Raw genomic sequence first — 19540 nt, 5'->3', positions numbered from 1 at the left:
TTTACTTAAAGTCTTGCATAAGTTTGGATTCTCTGAGAAATGGTGCAATTGGACAAAAGCATGCATCTTAGGAGATCACTTTTCAGTCATTATAAATGGAACTCCAACTATTTTTTTTGCAGCCACCCAAGGAGTAAGGCAAGGAGATCCTTTATCTCCTTTCTTATTCATCATTATGGTAGAAGGCTTCAATAGATTGATCAAATCCAATCATGGAAGGGGTCTTTGGCAAGGGATATACTTACCAGACACATCCATATCTATTACACACTCCCTCTTCGCTAATGATACATTGCTATATGCCAAATCTTCAGCTTGTGAAGCAAGTCAAATGAAGAAGGCTCTGGAGTTATACACATCAGTATCATGTCAACATATCAATATCCATAAATCCACAATATACATTCTTAATATCAAGGCTCCTATAAGGAAAACAATCATTAAAATTCTTAGCTTTAAGGCAAATGACTTACCAAGCATATACTTAGGTATACCTCTATTCCCGAGAGCTAATAAGACCTCCTATTGGAAAATTGTGATTGAAAGGATTAAGCACAATATATCATCATGGAAGGCTCGATGGTTGTCTCTTGCAGGTCAAATTCTACTTATTAAATCTATTTTAACTACCCTTCCTAATTACTACATTTTAGTTCTTAAAGCCCCAAAGTTTGTGATACTGCAAATTGAAAAGATCATTAGAACCTTTCTCTAGAAAGGGAACATACGAGAAGACAAAAAGATCCCATTAATCTCATTAAATAATATGGCAATTGAGAAACAATCAGGAGGGGTAGGGCTGCACTACTTAGTTAAGTGAAACAAAGCCTTTGGAGGAAAACTAGTATGAAGAATGTATACAAACTCAGAATCAAAGTGGTGCCAAATCATGCAGGCCAAATACCTAGACTCATGCAATCCTCTTAGAATCTTCTCCATATCAAATCTTCCGGATGGTTCAACAATGTGGAACTTTATGATATCCTCCAGAGATTTAGTGACAAAGTATATATCTTGGCAAGTCCATAATGGGGAGTTGGTTAATTTTTGGTTTGATTCATGGAATGGTTACCCCCCTCTGGCTCAAAACAACCAATTGCAACAGGTGATACCGATTTTCATCATGAAATGGGGTCATAAGCTAGTAAACTGTGTAAGTGGACTATCTGCTCAGGGAAAATCATCTAGAAGGACATCAATGAGGTTGAAATTAAAGAAGAGCCAAAAAAGCTACTTCAATTAGTATTTACACAAAGAACAATTTACTTGACAAATAAGGAGGACAAACTCATATGGGCCCCATCTGCAAATGGAAACTATACAATCCAAAATGGTTATTCAACACTCCAACACATGATAAACCAACAACAAACCCACAAAGCCTTTTCCTTTTGCTAGAATAATGTAATCATGCCAAAAGCAGGGTGCTTCTCTTAGTTGGCATTAAAGAAAAGAATCCTTACTAATGACAAGCTTGTCAAACTTCAGATAGCACAACAGTTTAAATTTGTACTGTGTGACTAGGAATTTGAAAACATGGATCATTTATTTGTCCAATGCCCATTTGCACACCAATGTTGGTGTTTTGTTATGATAAAATTAGAGCTATCTATGCCTTTACCAAACACAATTTGGGAGCTCTTTCATATTTGGTCCATTCTCTCCAAATCTTCTTTTTTCTCATGTATATGGACAATCATTCCAGCTACAGTCATATGGTCAATATGGTGGGAACGAAACAAGAGGATTTCCAGACAACATACCTCACCCATAGAGAAAGTGATTTGTGAAATAGAAAATTCAATCACTGAGCTAGTGAACACCTATGTTCAAAAACATCAGAAGAGTAATGCATTGTTCACTTCATGGGAGGGTGAATTAAAAAAAATGGAAGGGTATATGTCTACCAGCCAATGGTAACCAATCCTCAATAGGTAAATCAAGGAATGATAGAACACATACAATTTGGCAACCCCTTCAATTCGATTTTGCAAAGCTCAACTTTGATGGAGCTTCAAGGGGTAACCTAGGTGAGTCGGGGGTAGGAGTGTGTATTAGAAATCATGAAGGGGAGTTATTAGCCTTCAAATATTCTTCACTACCCCAAGGAACAAACAATCTTGCAAAAGCCCAAGCTCTCCTATACGGGCGTCACTAGCAAAAAAAATGAGGATTCACAAAATATATATTGAAGGTGATTCCATTTTAATCACCAATGCATGCAAACTCAGAAAATCCTTTAACTGGCATATTAGTTATGTTCTTAATCAAATAAGGGATCTACTAAACTCTTTTGAAACATATGCCATTTCACATACATTTAGAGAGGGCAACAAATTGGTGGACGTGCTGGCAAATATGGGGTGTGACCGTGTGGAAGTTGAAACAATTAACGAGAGCATTGATGTCAATTTATTCCCTCACCTTCAGCAAATCCTAAATGATGATAAGGGCAATTAAATAATCATGACAAGGTGATATGAATAATAAGCTTCAATTTGAAGTTTAGGTTCATATCAACTATTGTAAAGGCTAATTATTACTCACCTGCGAGTGCTCCTTTCATAGCTATGACCGCTCATGTAGATTGAAGGCTGAATACTCCACCATTCACATGTATTAATTTGTAGACATGTGGCGGGTTCTTCACACTTATCAGCTTTCGTAAAGGCTCATTATAACACACTTGCGAACGATTTTTTCATAGCTTCGACTGTTTGTGTAGACTGAAGGCCGACTGATCCACCACTTTCACATGTAGCAATTTGTAGACATGTGGCAGATCCTTCATGCATACGCCATCACCCAACTAACAAGATAAATAAGGCTCAATACTTGGTATTGTATCCACAAAATTGTTGGAAACAATGAAAACCAATGGAAATTGGTTCAAAAACAAAATTACTATGAAGGAAGTGGTTCTCGACCTAATGAGAAGGTGCAATTCTGGGTAATAAGCAATTACAGAAGAAGGAAAATAGATAAATCGAGGGTTTAAGCCGAAGTAACTCACATAAAATTCAAATTTGCCATACATCGAGAAGCTTCAATAGAGGAATTGCAGGTGTAAGATGGACTACAAGCCACAAAACTACAGAGTCATGATCTCGGTGATAGGCTGGGAGCACCCATTTTCAAGCCATATCACTGATGAAATCTTGGGACAAGTTTTTCATGTTCAAAGTAACCACACAAGGAGAAGTGTGAAAAGGATTATAGGAGAGGAAATCCTATTTCTCCAGGCAAGTAGACTTATCTTCCCCTCCCAATTACTGTCAAATTTTCTCTCAAACATGCTGGAACTTCTACAGTCGTTAGAATTAATGGAGATTATAGCTGAAAGAGTGGCACGTGATGTTTATCTTCCTTCCAACGAGTTAATCTTTGTTGTTCAAAAGTATGATATGTGGGAGGGTGAAGCTGAAATAGGAGGTCTTTTTCTAAGGTATTTACTCCAAAATGGGCACGCATATGTTTCACTATATGATAGCATCAAAAACACCCTGGAAATGCATAATTTTAGGTTTCTTCAAATGACACTGGATAGATACCATAGAACCTATGGTCGTGATTTAGTTGACAACACCAAGCAAAAGGTTAATGCTCTTTTAATGCTACTAAGCAATGAAAGGACCAGAGAAACAACTTGGCCTCAACAACAAATTGTTCCTGACCTCAATGCTACGTTGAGAATGGGGGACCCCCAATTTGGTCAGGATTATATACAAGACAGAGATAGGCCTGCAAAAGGAGCTCAAGAATAACGTGATGTGAATTTTGTGGCTCCAGTAGCCATGAAAGAATGATCGGCAACCAGTATGCTTTTTTGTTTTTTGTAACCATGCCTCCAATTTTGTATCATGAAAAAAATAGGGGACTAATGATCTGTTAAATGCTTTTCTTGTTCATGAAAGGGTTATGTCTGTGGGGGATGAAGGAGGTGTTTTATAGGGGCAGCTGCATGAGAATGTTATTCAACCAGATGCTATGGATGAATAACAATTTTCTCCCATAGCCCTTCGACTCCAATTTTGGTGTGGTATATGATCTCGCATCATCAGATACAACAAGCGGAATTTGTGGGGAATTTGTATTAACAACTACGAGGTTTTTGGACATAATCCACAATTCACCACACTTCGGTCATGCCTAGCTGGCCTCCTCATCGACCGGTTTGTTAGTCACGATTATGTCTTCCAACTCCTTGCAATTTTTGGTCAACAACATTGGGGTATTTGGCTTCCAAAAGGCAAAAATTTCATTTAAAATTACCCCATCTTTGTATGGTCATATGCCATTTTGTACTTTGCACATATATAAGCTTAATATAGTTTGTAATTAAGAATTGTAATTGAGATTTTCTTATCAAATCTCAAATTTGAATTGTAAATGTGTCAAAATTAGAGCTATAACCAGAGGTTTTCTTGTTGGCTCTTTCCTCCTGGTATGCTCTTTGAACCAACTCGTAACCTTATATCTTATATTAATATATTAGTGGCTTGCCACTTTTTCCAAAAAAAAAACAATAAAAAACAATGTCACAACTTAATTGTTGCACTGTGAGATGAACACCTCATTTTCTCTAATTTTTATTCTCCAAATGAATATCAAATTTTTTGATCACCACAATTACATTTGACAAAATTGTTGACTGTATTCTTTTTTTATTGAGAAGAATTGAAAGTTTAGCCTACGATATGCAACAAACTTCATCTACACCGCAACCAAATTAAAAGTTGAATCCATGTGAAATACCTAAAAAAACCATGACAAAATGCACTAACCCAATGATCATCATATCTTTTGAAAATCACTACCATATCTAACAAAGTGATTATATTTTATGAGGCATTAGTATGTCCATATATGTGAAGCATCGAAAACAGATTTTACACACAATGCCCATAAACACATATAATATAGTGCTTAGCCTTCACCAATATTATAGCATTACGTGGCAATTTTCACTACATATTTTAATTAGGTTATCTATAATGGAGAGTTCCCGTTTGTGGTCTTACCAGTTGATCGATTGGGAGAACAAAAAAAAAACAAAAACAAACTGCAAACGCATGAAAGATGTCAATGACTTAAATAATACGATAGCCATGCGAGAGGGAATGGCAGGCTCTGCGAGGAGGTGGTCAGTGATGACAATCCCGCAGCTCCTGCTCTTGTTCCTGATAAAATGCTCCGGAGCGCAAGGCTTCAGGTCCATCTTTCTTCCTTGTTTTAATTTTAACGATGAAGTAGACAGGACAGGACATCACATGTATGTGCCTTTGCCTTGCAGCCTACAAAAACGAGAGCTCCGGGAGAGGTTTATGACAGGCAACAAAAGTTTTGAGTGTTCGCCCTCGACGGGCTGTTTCCAATGTGCTTATTCCGAGAAGGCAAGATAAGCTAGCCATTATTATTCACTTTTATCTGTGTTTCTTCACCCGAATTTGAAAAACGTTTATAGTGAAAAAAATTCATCCTAAGATTTTATAGTCCTAAATTTATAGAGTTTTAGACGTTCTCTTGTCCAAATTGAATTTTTTGGATTTGAGATTCTCTTATGGAATATTGAAGGATTTTTCAGCCGTATAACTAAATTTTAACAAGATACAGTTGGAGAAAGTGAAATAGCCTTGTGACGTGTAAGCTGTCTCAGAGACTTTGTATGGATGTATATTCTTGTGTGGCTGGATCTTGGTGGAACATTGCAGAAGATTTCAATAGAAACGAGGTTTAGGTTAAGCAGTGTTCCTTGGATTTGGGGGTTTAGAGGGGACATTCCCTTATTTGAGGGTTAGATTGAGTTTTCCATTGGTACATAGAAATAGAAAAGGTAAGTTCAAAAAAAAAAAAAAAGATAAAATTCTTAAAAAAAAATATTAAAGTGGGAAGATTATCATTGCAAATTCAACACACTGTATTTACTCTTTGACAGTTCAATTACTTTAATTTTTTAAAATTATTTTAATAGCTGCCTTTTGCCTTCCCAAAAATCCAAATCAGTTTTGCATCTAAAAATTATGCCCCCATTCCCCTGCATCTCCCCTACGACAAACTCAGACAAACAGAGGCTGAGAACTCGAATTTAAAATTCACATGCTACATGCTTCCATACATTCCTGTGATGCTCCCTTGTTATTCTCTTTTCATGGTCCAATATTGGAAGAATATAGGATACAAGCAGCTATGCTCTTCTAGACAATATGAACTACTCTTTCAAAGCTGAAAAGTTGTTGTAGTCTGCAAATGGAATACTCATTTAAGCAGATACCATTTACATGCTTTTATCATTGGTCACCAACAAGGCACTCGATTGTAACAATTAAACAGACCATATCATACCATCTTGGGTGTGTGAGGAAATCACTCAGTGGGAGTCCCATTGTAAATCAACCAAAGTGATGGTAAAATGCAACTATGCATATAAATCTTCATCATGTGCATCACATACAGTCTGTGAGAAGTACAATTATACTACTTTCACTTACACTATTCAAATGAGTAAAGAAATATAAATGCAAATCATAAACCTCTTTCATGCTAGCGTCCTTTACATAGACTAAGGAAATGAACACATGCAATGTGGCCTGCAGAGTCAACAGTCACATTATTCTGCAATAAGAAGGAAACAAAAGAACATTTAGCAGTGCTAGACAATAGTCTGACTGTTATCTGAATACATAGACAGTATCTAACAGGGAAACTTTCTTCCAATTACACTATAACTACACAGGAAGTAAGAAGGGTAGATTTATAAAGCATATAACAGTTGCAGACCTGATACGACACTCAAAATGGATGGCCAGATTTACTATTCATCCATATGACATTTGTTGCATCTGAGGAACACTTCTAGTGAACATCTGTGCCATGGGCAAGAAAAAACCTCTATTATTGTTGTAACTGCTGTAGATCACCACACGCTTCATTAAGTCTCATCCCCCCATATGCAGAGTATAACTGTAGATTCAGCAGTTAAAATTATTGTAACTGTTAATCCATCACTAGAAAATTGGTAAGCAGATCCACATGCACTTGTGACTCTCATAAAAGTTTCACCAGCCTATTAAGGACAAAAAAGTGAATCTCCTAGACTTTATAGCCCCCATCTTTGATTGAAAGTGCTAGAGGGAGATTGTAATCACAATTCTCACTCTCATCACAAGTCCAACTGTCCACTAATATTCAGAAGGAAAGAGGAGATCAGAACAAGCAGTCTGTTTCTGTTGTATGCTCAACATGCTCTTTCCACATTTGATCTAAATTTGTTCACGAAATTGATTAGTCAAAGTAACTATGTGACTTGAAACACTCTAGATGGTTCTCTTGTAATGATTTTAACATGGATGTAGTATTCAAGTTTGAGGGTGGACTGCATAGGTTGCAGGCGATTCTGAGGTGATCTGAACATGCTATAGTCAAACATAACTGAACTAGTTTCCAATGAAATAGAACATAAATAGAGAACAATTTTCTTAGTGCCGAAACCGCTAGAAGCAGCAGGGTGGCAGTTTGGTTTGTGTTAGCATCGGTTACATATGTGTTGTGGCAATTTTGTCTTGATGTATGTGGCAGCTTTGCTCACGTTAGAGAAATAGAGCTCCAAGCAATGTCTCTTTCACAGTTTAAAAACTCCGACTTGGTGAAAAACTCAGCAAATAAAGTAAACTATATAAATACACAAAATAAACTCTAATAATGTATGAGAAACAGAAAGGATGAATTTAGAAAATGTGTTTATTTTGATCATAGTAGCATTACTTGCAATTAGGATTGATTTGGCAAACTATGTAATATCCCCTGTTAGGTTTAGGCCCGTTTTTACCATAATCAATTCTATTTCTATACATTTTGACACAAAACTAACTTGAGTAGGAGACAAATCTATCTTAACATGAATAAAAATCAGTTATAACATAATCTTTTTCCTAATATTGAATTGATAATTCAATCAGATTTATAGTCTCTGATTTATTTTGTTCATTTAAATTACCATTTCTATAAATATGTATATGTTTATTTATATATTTACCAATAGCCTACTATTAATACTACCACTGCAAAAACATTATTAGTTATGAATATATTTAGTGGCTGGTAATGGTAGACAGATCTGATGCATGTCAGATCTGGTCTGCCACTGTCATGAAACTATGTATTACTATGATATATATTTCAGACTATGTTAATATTATTGTTAAAATTCTGCATAAAGACATTATTGGGCTTCATATACTAAGCATACATATTAAGCACATCACCATGCATACCACTAGGAACAAGGATTTTCTGCCTTTAACTAAATAACAGTTCTGATCTGAACTGATCGATAATAATTTCTTATTAATGAGCACAGACTATAAATCTCAATCCATTCGACCCCTTCCCGATATTCTATCTTCTCTCTCTAAATATGTATTGAATAGCTCCAGTGCCAAGAGTAATATCTTTTCAATGGAATGGTTTTCTCTTACAGCCGCGTCCTCCACTAAATATTATTAGTTAATTTACTTAATATCCTTTCCCTTAAACATACTTCTTCATAAATATTTCTTATTGTCTAATCATAAGTTATTAATTGCCGACTATGTCTTAAGGGTCTTAATCGATATTTGTTTGATAACATCATCCTATTTAAACTTATTTGATCGGGAATTGCTTAATGACATATTAATGTCGATGTCTGTTTCTGTTGTATGCTCAACATGCTCTTTCCACATTTGATCTAAATTTGTTCATGAAAAGTTTCATTGATTAGTCAAAGTAACTATGTGACTTGAAACACTCTAGATGGTTCTCTTGTGAATTTAACATGAATGAAGTATTTGAGTTTGAGGGTGGACTGCATAGGTTGCAGGTGATCTGAACATGCTATAGTCAAACATAACTGAACTAGTTTCCAATGAAATAGAACATAAATAGAGAACAATTTTCTTAGTGCCGAAACCGCTAGAAGCAGAACGGTGGCAGTTTGGTTTGTGTTAGCATCGGTTACATATGTGTTGTGGCAATTTTGTCTTGATGTATGTGGTAGCTGTTGTCATTTTTATGACACCCTTGGTCCATCAATGAGAACCGATCAGAGATATGTTCCATGGACCAGCGCTGCCCCAGTTTGATCCAGGAGAAGATGATGGAATCATAAAGTATGAAGTGTTGTCTTGTCCGAAGTTCCTTTCCCAAGCCTTCTCTTCCTCTCTCTTTCCTGGAACTCCGGAACCCCGAGGTTCCGAAGTTCCCTTCCTTGGTCTCTTGTTCTCTTGCCTCGGAACTTCGGAACCCCGAAGTTCCCAGGTTCCCAAGTCTTCCCAACTTCGGTGACCCAAGTCTCCGAAGTTCCCCCAACTTCGGTGACCCAGGTCTCAGAAGTTCCTAAGTCTTCAACCTCGGAACTCCGGAACCCCCAGGTTCTCAAGTTCTTTGTTCTTCAACCCCGGAACACCGAAGTTCCCCAACTACGGTGACCCAGGTCCCCGAAGTTCCCCAACTACGGTGACCCAGGTCTCCTAAGTTCCCCAACTACGGTGACCCAGGTCTCCGAAGTCTTCCAAGCTTACTTCCGGCTGGCAACACTTCTGGATGGCGTTATTGACACTCAAGGCTTTTAATGCTCCGACAGTTTTGGTGACTTATGCACTTTTTTTTGTGGAGCCACAGGGGTGCATTTAATGTTTTTGGCAGGATTTCCATCAAGGGAGGGAATTGTTGGGCAATTGAAAGGATTTATTGACAATTGAAAGGATTGTCAATAGCATGAACTGATTGTTGGGCAATTGAAAGGATTTATTGACAATTGATTGACAACTTATAAGTGATTAAAATCTTGAAAAATGATATGCTGTGACTCAAACCCACTGGGGGCCAATGCCCCCATGCATATATAGTTATACATATACTGTGACTCAAACCCACTGGCGGGGTGGTGGTGCTTATATAGTTATACATATACATATAGTACTTGAAAAACTAGTTTTGAAAAGATGTATGACAGTATAACAGTATAAGAATTACATTTCAATTGAAACTATAGGAAATTTGAAATACTAAATCTAAATACCAAGATTTCTTCAATGCTAATTGTGTTGTTATATGGAGCCTAATCAGATGCGGGACGCGTCCCCATGGAACACTGATGAAATAGCATAGCAAATTGGTCACGAATATAAAGGGTTCAGATACTATAATTTGATCTCACACTAATTCAGGAGCATGCACAGTAGTGAGAAGATACCAACTTTTGAACTCCTGTAGGTTACAAAAATGGAGCCTATGGCAGGGCACCGACAATTGGTCCAAAATAAAACTCTTCCTGTGGTATCTTCCATATGGCAAAGTTCTTATTGGTGAAAGCCTAAAACGAAAAGAAATATGGGGGCCAATCATGTGCCCTAACTGTAAGTCATCAATAAAAAACTCAACATATCTATTCTTCCCTTGCAAGTTGGCCAAAGAATATTGCCGAGTTAGGTAGAAGCATTCAAATCTAGCCAACTCAATATAGACATGCAGTACATGCCAAAAGGATGGTCCAAAATACAGAGCAGCATGGGCATAAAAAAGTTAATGCATAGGATCAACCCATGATTATTGTCTAGAATATTTGGTAAGAATAAAATGGAAGGACCTTTGTTGAATATTGATAACTTTTGGAATATTTGGAAAGAATAAAATGGAAGGACCTCTGTTAAATATTGATAACTTTTGGAATATAATCAAAACTATTAAGGCCAATGTCCAGAGTAGAACTACAGTCTGCAAACCACTGTCCGAAACCAATATAAATCCTTGAATGTGATGAACTTAGCAATTGGTAAAAATTGGAACCTTCATTTTCAATACAACATGCCAATCTTCATAGTGAGGGAGAAGGATGTATGGTCAACCCTCGACGACAGCACAAACTAAATGCTAGCCTAGGTAAGATAGCTGCTGGAGGAATAGTTTGTGATGACTTAGGTAACATGGTTGTTGGGTTCTGCCAAAACATAGGAAATCAATTCAACAATGTGTTTATCACTGAATTGCTGAATCAGGTATGGGAACGGGAATGGGTATGTGGGTACAAAATGTGGTATGGCAGAAATTGTTTTGGGGGTTGTGTACGTTTTCGGTACATTCATACGAAAATATATGTATGTATGTATGTATATATATATATATATATATATAGCTGAAAAATAGAATTAAGTTTAGAATGTCATATACAAATACATATGCTAACAAAACTATTACAAATTTCAAATTTTGAAACATAACATACTAATTTAAATTCAGTTTTCGGTACATTCATACGAAAATATATGTATGTATGTATGTATATACATATATATACATATACATACATATATATGTGTATATATATCTATATATACATATACATATACATATATACATATATATGTATATGTATATGTATATATGTGTATGTGTATGTATATATGTATATATATATACATATATACATACACATACACATACACATATATATATATATATATATATATATATATATATATATATATATATATATATATATATATATATATATATATATATATATATATATATATATATATATATAGCTGATAAATAGAATTAAGTTTAGAATGTCATATACAAATACATATGCTAAACAAAACTATTACAAATTTCAAATTTTGAAACATAACATACTAATTTAAATTCAGTTTTCAATATCAAAAAGATCAAAACTAGAATCACTAAACATTTCGGAAATATTTTGGCATCTAAAAACATGAACCCCGGATGCACCCACAGGAGATTCATTTCAGAATCCAATTCTGGTACATTTCATACCTGGAATCACCCGAAAAACCCCACAATATAGCAACTTAGGTTTATCATCTCAACAAAAACAGAAATCAACAATGTAGTGGAAGCTCAACTGTTTTATATGGGTCTTCCTATTGTCCAAGAACTTGGCGGTCTTCCAATTGCAAGTTGAAGGCAACTCAATGTTTATCATTGCAAAGGCAACAAACAGAAGGGACAAATGAACGTGAAACAACTACTGATTGGCAATGAGAAGCTGTTATAGGCAAAATTGCAGATTTTTAAGATCTATTCATTATATGGCAATCCAGTGCAAGAAATGGCAATACAACAAGGTCATCAAAGCTTGGCCTTATGCAAAGGACTCACATCCCTATCATCTTCCAACTAGGAGACAATTGCTAGTTGGACAAAATTTGATAACTGCTGCTTGAACGAATGCATTCCCAAAGAACTACATGAAAATGGAAAAGTTGTCATATCTAGTTCTGATGTCTGATAGGAGGAACTCCAAATAAAGCAACAAATGTATTGTCCAAGATTTAAAGTTCTCAAGTCAAAAAGGCAAATAATAATAAAAACTTTAAAAACATCAAATATAATAATACATAAAAAAGGCAAATCTCATCTTTACTAAGCTTTCTTAGCCCAACACTATTTTCCATGGCTGCTCCCCAAGCTCCTAAGCACTTAGCTTCAAACCTCTTTTCTCGCTCAATCCTATTCAATCTTTCTTTGCGACTCCTGAACAAGTTCCTTCCACTGTGGTCTCATTCCCCTTAAATCAGGCTAACACCTGCCCATTTCCCATCCAAGACACATGTCCCCAGTGCATTCCTTTATGGATGAATGTCCCTTGATCTTTCCCTAGCATGTTTCTTTTTCTTAAACTCCTGTTACTTCATGGTTTCAAGGCTTCAACTAACATACAGGAATGGGTATCAGCCTCCAACTCTCGATACATCCTCTTCTTCGATGCAAAACTAGACGTCTGAGTGCAAATATTAATCAAAATTTGAGGCATTTCTTTGCTTATGTCCTCAGAAATTAATTCCAATGCAAGGCAGTGACTGCAACAGCCAGGAGAAATTTATTCTTCCTAGCATTACCAGGTTGTCTGATTGATCACCATTAGGAACAATAGTCATAAGTTATAAAGATGATGAGTGCATTGACATATATCTTTTCAGCATCAAAGCTCTTCAATATATATCTCCTCGTTCCTCTGCTGTCTTCTTATCTTTTGTTCTTGTCCAAACCTTAGATTCAACCCTGGATTTAGTTTTTCTATACAGCTGCATACCTTTTTGATATATAATTGACTTTTCTGAATTTGAAAACCTCTTGAGGAAGAGATAAAGCCCAAGAATTGTGTTTTGGATAGGTTTTTTATTTGAAAAGAATGGTGTTAACCTATCAGTGAAGCAAACCCGTCTGCAAATGTTCTAGATGTGGATCTCTGTGCCTTTAGTTACAACAGATCAACTTGTTCAAAATTAGTGTAGGGTTCCAGCATACACATATAGAAGGGGTATAGGTTTCATCTTATCATGTTCTATTATTGTGGTAGAAGGTGTCATGAGTCTATTCATTGTTAGGATCTTCATCCTTGTGAATAAGGCAACAAGTGCAATCACAATAATTGTATATGTTAGATTGTTGTAATTCATACTCAGAAATTGATGCAATTATCAGGAATGCAATTTGTTTGGATTACCTCACTCAAGTTGAGGAGAATCACTTCAACACTTAGAAGGTCTTATGTTAATTGAAAATTAGAAAATTTAATTTATGTCACCTTTCCAAAGATTGGCAACTGGGATTATTCATAATGAGGGGAAATTGATCTAGATGGCAATCAGACGTAGAATCCCCTTAAAATCGTCACCATCTTGGGGTTTTAGTTTCTATACAGATACTTGAAATCCTAAACCAGAATATGCTTCAGAAAGCTTAAATTTTTCTCTAAGTCATATCCCTTCACAAATGATGGTATATATCTTGAAAAACAATTCAACAGGCTCCAAAAATATAGAGTACGAAAATGTTTAAAAAAAAACCAAAATGAATTGAAATAATGTGATTTAACGAGTTCCACGTCATGATAGATCCATTTGTTTTTTTAGTGGTAACAATTGCTATGTCTTTTCCAATTGTCAAGATGAGTCAGTCCTACAATGACTTAAGATTCTACATAGGAATTGCTTCATCTACTCCTCTCTAACCATCTACACATGGTGCAAAGGAGAGGAGGGCATACTGTAGAGAGGGGTCTGTAGTCATTCCCTAGGCAAGAATCACTGAGAAAATAATATGTTAGCTTCACATCTCTTCTCAATGTTTGCTACTGCTTTGTAACGATCAGAGATTAATAGGTTACATATCTTCTGAAGGATAGCTCTACACCCCTCTCAAATAAAAAAAAGGTTCCTTTATTAATAAATTGTCTCTGTATATGTTGTCATCTTCATTCATTCATAGTAGATTTAGTTACAATTCTAGGTTTATCTCTATGTTACAATTATTGCAGTTAATTACTTCTGCCTATAACATGTCTAAGTTCCAACTGTGCAATTAATTGCTTCTGCTTATAACATGTCTAAGTTCCAACTGTTAAAGAGTGTTTTCTAACCAACTACAGATCACGAGCACATTTGTTTATTTTTTTTCTCCACTGCATTTGCTTAGTTTAGGGAATAGGAAATATCCATGTAAATTTCTGCTCTACTAGCACTAACACATAATGCAATTTTTCCTTCATTTGCTTTTATGTTACTTGCTCATGTAGTTTGAATTTCTACAATTAAATTTTTGTCCATCTTATTAACTGCTTTTGGATGATGGTGATGTTGGTCTCAAATTCTTGGGTGCATAATGCATTTGTGGATTCATAGCTACTTATGAATTGCAATGGTTGACAAACTTCAGGGCTGGTAGATGTGATTCTTCCAGTCCTATTGGCAGAGTTATTCATTTTTCATATCATTTCATTTTGTCTCTTCTTTCTCATAACAGATTGATGAAAAGTACCATTGTAGTGAAACTGGCCATAGAATGTCTTACAAATGCATAGAAGTCCGAAATAACTTCAAGGAAGTCAACAAGGAACAAGTTGGAAAGGATAGTTACAGCATGAAAGATGAGCATCGGGAAGGAATTACTAGTGGATATAAAGATGTAAAATTACAAAATCCACAAACTCAAAACACGGAGGGTCAATCCAATGATACTAGAAACAAAGATGGAAACTGGAGAAGATTATCTGAAACTTCACGTACTATAGAAGATACCAAGCAGATTTATTATATTTATAGGAGCTGTGTACCACCAGCATCTGAAGAAATTTTAGGCATTTTTGGTTTTGAGGTATTTTTTCAAACCTTGAAAGCATTAATTACATATGACAATAAAATATAACTTTGGTGCATAAAGATGATAGAATATTTGTTTACTGATTTGTTGTTAAAAAGGACTAACCAAATTTTATAATCTTGATGGTATCTGATTGTATTTTTTTTTTTTTTTTCTGTTTAAGGTAGGTGTTAGTGACTACTATTGTTAGATCTGTGTATTTCTCTGTAGGGAAGAGGCTGGGATTGTGTAGAAACACTACAAAATGGAGTTCTTTGCAAAGTATGTAAACTTGTTTTAAATGAAAATAAATATATTCAGGCCGTCATATATATTGAATCTGGTGCTAAGGAGAAATTGTGGTCCAAGTTAAAGTGGTTTTTAAGAAAAAGCTCCAAGAAGCTGTGCAGATGTGTCACTATTCTGTGATATTTTTAAGGTAATTTTTCTCATGTATATGTCAGCTAACAATATTGAAGTAATCGTTTCAACTGTCTGGTTTCTACCAGATTAGTGTAGATCTTGTTTTTGAGTTCGTTTAGAAGGTTATGTGAATTGTGTCTGTTGGTACTCAAAGTTGTAGGCTCCCAAATCCTGAAAATTCAGGCTATTCTTGAGTACTAGGGATATCAAACTCAGAACAAATAGCTTGCAACTTATGATTAGGTAGGGACAACAATTGACCAATTGATATGGGTACTTGCTTCTGCTTTAGACTTTGCTAGGCCAAGGGTGGGTGAGTGGGGGTAAGGGTGGGCAGTGGAGGGTATTCCCTGAGGTGCTATCTTGAAGATAATCAAAGAAGTGTGACATGAAAATGGACCTTGAAACAAACCATAACCATTGCATAGGAAACTCCAAATTGACTGTCACAAAGCACCTCTATGCTGGTTTGCTGATACAAGGACTTCACACCTACAGCAAGCTGATAAACAACCATGCAAGGAGCCTAAATACATTTTTATATTAATCCTTAATGATGTTTACCTTTAAATACATACTCATACATGGATGCAAAGATAACAACAAAGCACACCTCTCTTAAGATAAAGTTTGCAAATGTTGTAGAGGTTAAACAATTTTGGTGGGACTGTTAATACTATAGTAGTTAGAAAATTTATTCTTGTTGTTTTCAAGTGTGATATTGTGATGGGTGGTTGAACATTTTGTAGGTGAGTGCCTCGATCCAGTTAGGGCAGCAGAGTTATGTTTTCAAGAAAAGAGGATAACATGAATATGATGCAGGAGCAAGTTTGCAATTTAATATCTTCTTTTGCTGTTCATGCATTAAGAGTTTGCAGATACAGAAGCTGAGTGCACACCTAATTGCTAATTGGTGGATAAGTATATACATTTTAATAGAAAAAAAAAAAACTGCCACAGGAAAGAGAAAAAAAATGCACTGGAAAATGAAAGTTGCATAGCAGGTGAGGGAGAACTAGAAAACATGTAGCAGAGACAAAAGGAAGGATGATAAGAAGCCTGCACAAGGGATGGGAAGACAAATAGACCACAATGGGAAGTGAAAAGAATGCAGAGTATGGTAGATGAATGTAATGTCCCCACTTTGAAATAGAATTTAATAATAAATGATAATAATAAAATTAAAACATTAAAAATTAAATTAAAATATAAAATAATATAATTAAATATGATTAATTAAAAATTAATTAAGTTAATGAAAAGTCAGAAGACATGAAAGGAAAAGTTGTGACTCCCTCAACAATGAGATATAAAAGGGAGAAGAGAACCTCATTTGAGAGGGGGGATAATTTTAAAATGAGAAGTGCAGATCTGATTTAAATAATAAGTGCACATCTGATTATGAAAGGCTGTGTCCCTTTCAAAGGGTAGAAATAATGAAGAATTGCACTCTTTCCAAAGGGCATACATGATGAAGAGGTGTGAACTCTCCCTCAAATTGAGAGATATAAAGGGGAGGAAATCGCTGAGGAAAAATCACGTCTGGACTTCAGTTTGAATATACGCTGCTCTAATCACTAGCCATTGGTTGACATCCACTGCATACGATTTCCTTAGGCTGGGAATATGCGTCTGGGATCAGTTTACAAGAATTCCGCTGCGATCCTGCCAAGGTACATATAATTTACACAGAAATATATATTCAATGCAAGTCATCCATAATACAACAAAATACAACATCAGTAATTTAATTCATGATTACTAGAATAAACCGTAAAGGGGATGTCAAATATATCAGTGTTTTAATAAAATCGCAATAATTTAATAATTAATTTCTTATCTGTAACACATGTATGAATCCATAACTATTTATTCTTTATCATACAAACTCTTATCCGTAACTAGCAAATGAACAAGTTAGAACAATTAAACAAGACATAAACAAATTGTTAATCCTTAATATGAATGTAGTCGGAAGGTTGTATGAATGAATAGGGAAAGGCTTGTGTAAAACCATCGGGCGTCTATCCCAAGATGGGTAGAGATCAGCGACCCATGTAAGACCTTGAGGGTGTTGTCCCAAAATTAGGCCTGGGCTTGGATCCAAAAACCCTGAGGGAGTCGTCACGCTGAGGTATCAAAGCGTCCTATTCAAGATCATAATCCTTTCCAAACTTACATTGGTAGTAAGGTTTTTAAGTTGAACTCCATTGTGATGTTAATTTCTATTTCTATTTCTATTTGCTTTGAGAATGTTGGAATTATGATGTCTTAAATGGTTAAACTTACTTGGGGACATTACAATGAAGGGGGCGCAGGGAGAGAAATGGTCTTGAAAGGAAGACCAAAAGAAAGAAAGAAACAGATTTAAAAGAGAAGAGTAAGTGCATGGAAGGAGGGGGGCACAATATCTGAAATTGCAGATAAAACAAAGACCGGATTTTGCAAACAAAAATGGAAGGGATGCCAATTTGAACAGAGGTGCGCAGGGAGCCATAAAGTGCGTGGGGTGAAGAAAAGGCATTGCAATCTCAATAAAAGAATAGCCAGCAGTGGAAGAAGGGTGTAGCGTGGCAGATTTGGGAAATAGAATTTGGGTGTAAGGTTGAAAGAATTAGTCGTGTGTGTTGCAGATTAAATAAGATGCAGGGCAGATTACTGTTTGATTCATTTTGTTTTATACAAAAACAATAAACTGCATATGGTTTTCTTATTGAATTTGTTGTTGTGATGGCAATGCAAAATTAGAGTTGTTTTCTAATAAATACCTCAAGTTTGTCTGGAAGTTAGAGCTGCAAATTGAGATTGTCTGATAAGGCTCTCTCAATTTAACCTGCATTAGAATATAATCCAATATAAGATACATTAGTGACGGTAGCAATAAGGACTATAACTCTCAATTCCATACATAGATTAGGCTCTATGCATGCGACTGACAAGCATATGAAATTGCAGTGCAACTGATTGAAGGTACCTTACTTATTCATAAAAATACCTATAAATTGCTTGCATTACATTGATAAGATGCCTTGCATAAGCTTTGCAAAGGATTTTACTGTCTTTTAGTTGATAAAGTAGTCAAATGTAACATTCAAATCAGCAAATATGATCAAGAGGATCATTAAGATCATCAAAAGTCCATACTATGTTCATGGTGACATTCAAAAAGATGCCAAATCTGCATATTAAATCATTCCTTAAGGATTATAATGTCATATTTCATCATATGGAAGAGAACATAGAAAAATTATAGTTCAAATGCCCTTAGCCAGTCATAGGAAAACACAACAATGATCTGCAACTCTTCCTCATTTTGTTTTTGTCTGCAACCTTTTTTCCATCCTCCTATATGCCATTGAAAATCAACATATATGTCTTTCAGTCATTGGCAAACTCTATGGCTGCTTGCTGGTGTATATGTCACTTGTATCTACTTGCGTTGGCTTAATGTGGTGCCATGTCTATTAAACCATACCTTTGCATTAGCAGTCATGTCCATTTGTAGAAGATCCATGTCCTTGGAGGGCCCATGAGTAGAAAGAGGTGTTGGAGATCCATCTGTTATTTTTACACTTTCATTTGATGCCATTAATGGTATTCTTGTCCATGTGACGAGGTAGGTAGGTTTCCAATTTGAACAATAGGGATTCAAAAAATTTCATGCCTAGGGAGTAGGCTGTTAGGAATCAGGTGTTGTGCACCTTGCACAATGTTTAATTTATTATTATGTGTGTGGTAAAGCTAGGGGGACCTAGAAGTACGTGCATTACTAAGAGTTAACATTCTTGAGGCCACTTTATGTTTTGTATGTAACATTGGGAAATATATACCCAATGTTAAATAGTGGGTCAATGGTTTTGTAATCTCATGGTATTAGTCACATGGTTTTATGTAATACCATTTGGTGGTTTTGTGTGAGCTTGTTTCTATAAAAGAAAACATGAGTGTAGCTGTCTAAGGTTAGCTAGTTGGG

The 19540-nt window shown here is 35.6% G+C and overlaps 1 protein-coding gene across 2 annotated transcripts in view; it reads left to right on the top strand.

The window, feature by feature from the left end:
* Positions 1-4979: 4979 nt before the first annotated feature.
* LOC131065766 (uncharacterized) overlaps positions 4980-19540 on the top strand; it is an 84924-nt gene continuing 70363 nt past the window's right edge. Inside the window, exons 1-4 of one of the 2 annotated variants that reach the window (XM_058000411.2) lie at positions 4980-5212; positions 5294-5393; positions 14809-15159; positions 15376-15583. In XM_058000411.2, coding sequence (XP_057856394.1) covers positions 4995-5212; positions 5294-5393; positions 14809-15159; positions 15376-15573 — 867 coding nt within the window. In that variant the 5' untranslated portion in view covers positions 4980-4994 and the 3' untranslated portion in view covers positions 15574-15583. The remainder of the gene's footprint in view (positions 5213-5293; positions 5394-14808; positions 15160-15375; positions 15584-19540) is intronic. The other variant, XM_058000412.2, reaches the window with a different exon arrangement.

This window comes from Cryptomeria japonica, unplaced genomic scaffold (assembly GCF_030272615.1).
Source record: "Cryptomeria japonica unplaced genomic scaffold, Sugi_1.0 HiC_scaffold_147, whole genome shotgun sequence".
Lineage (NCBI taxonomy): Eukaryota > Viridiplantae > Streptophyta > Pinopsida > Cupressales > Cupressaceae > Cryptomeria > Cryptomeria japonica.
Note: the sequence above shows the minus strand (reverse complement) of the source record. Positions and strands in the feature narration are given on the sequence as shown.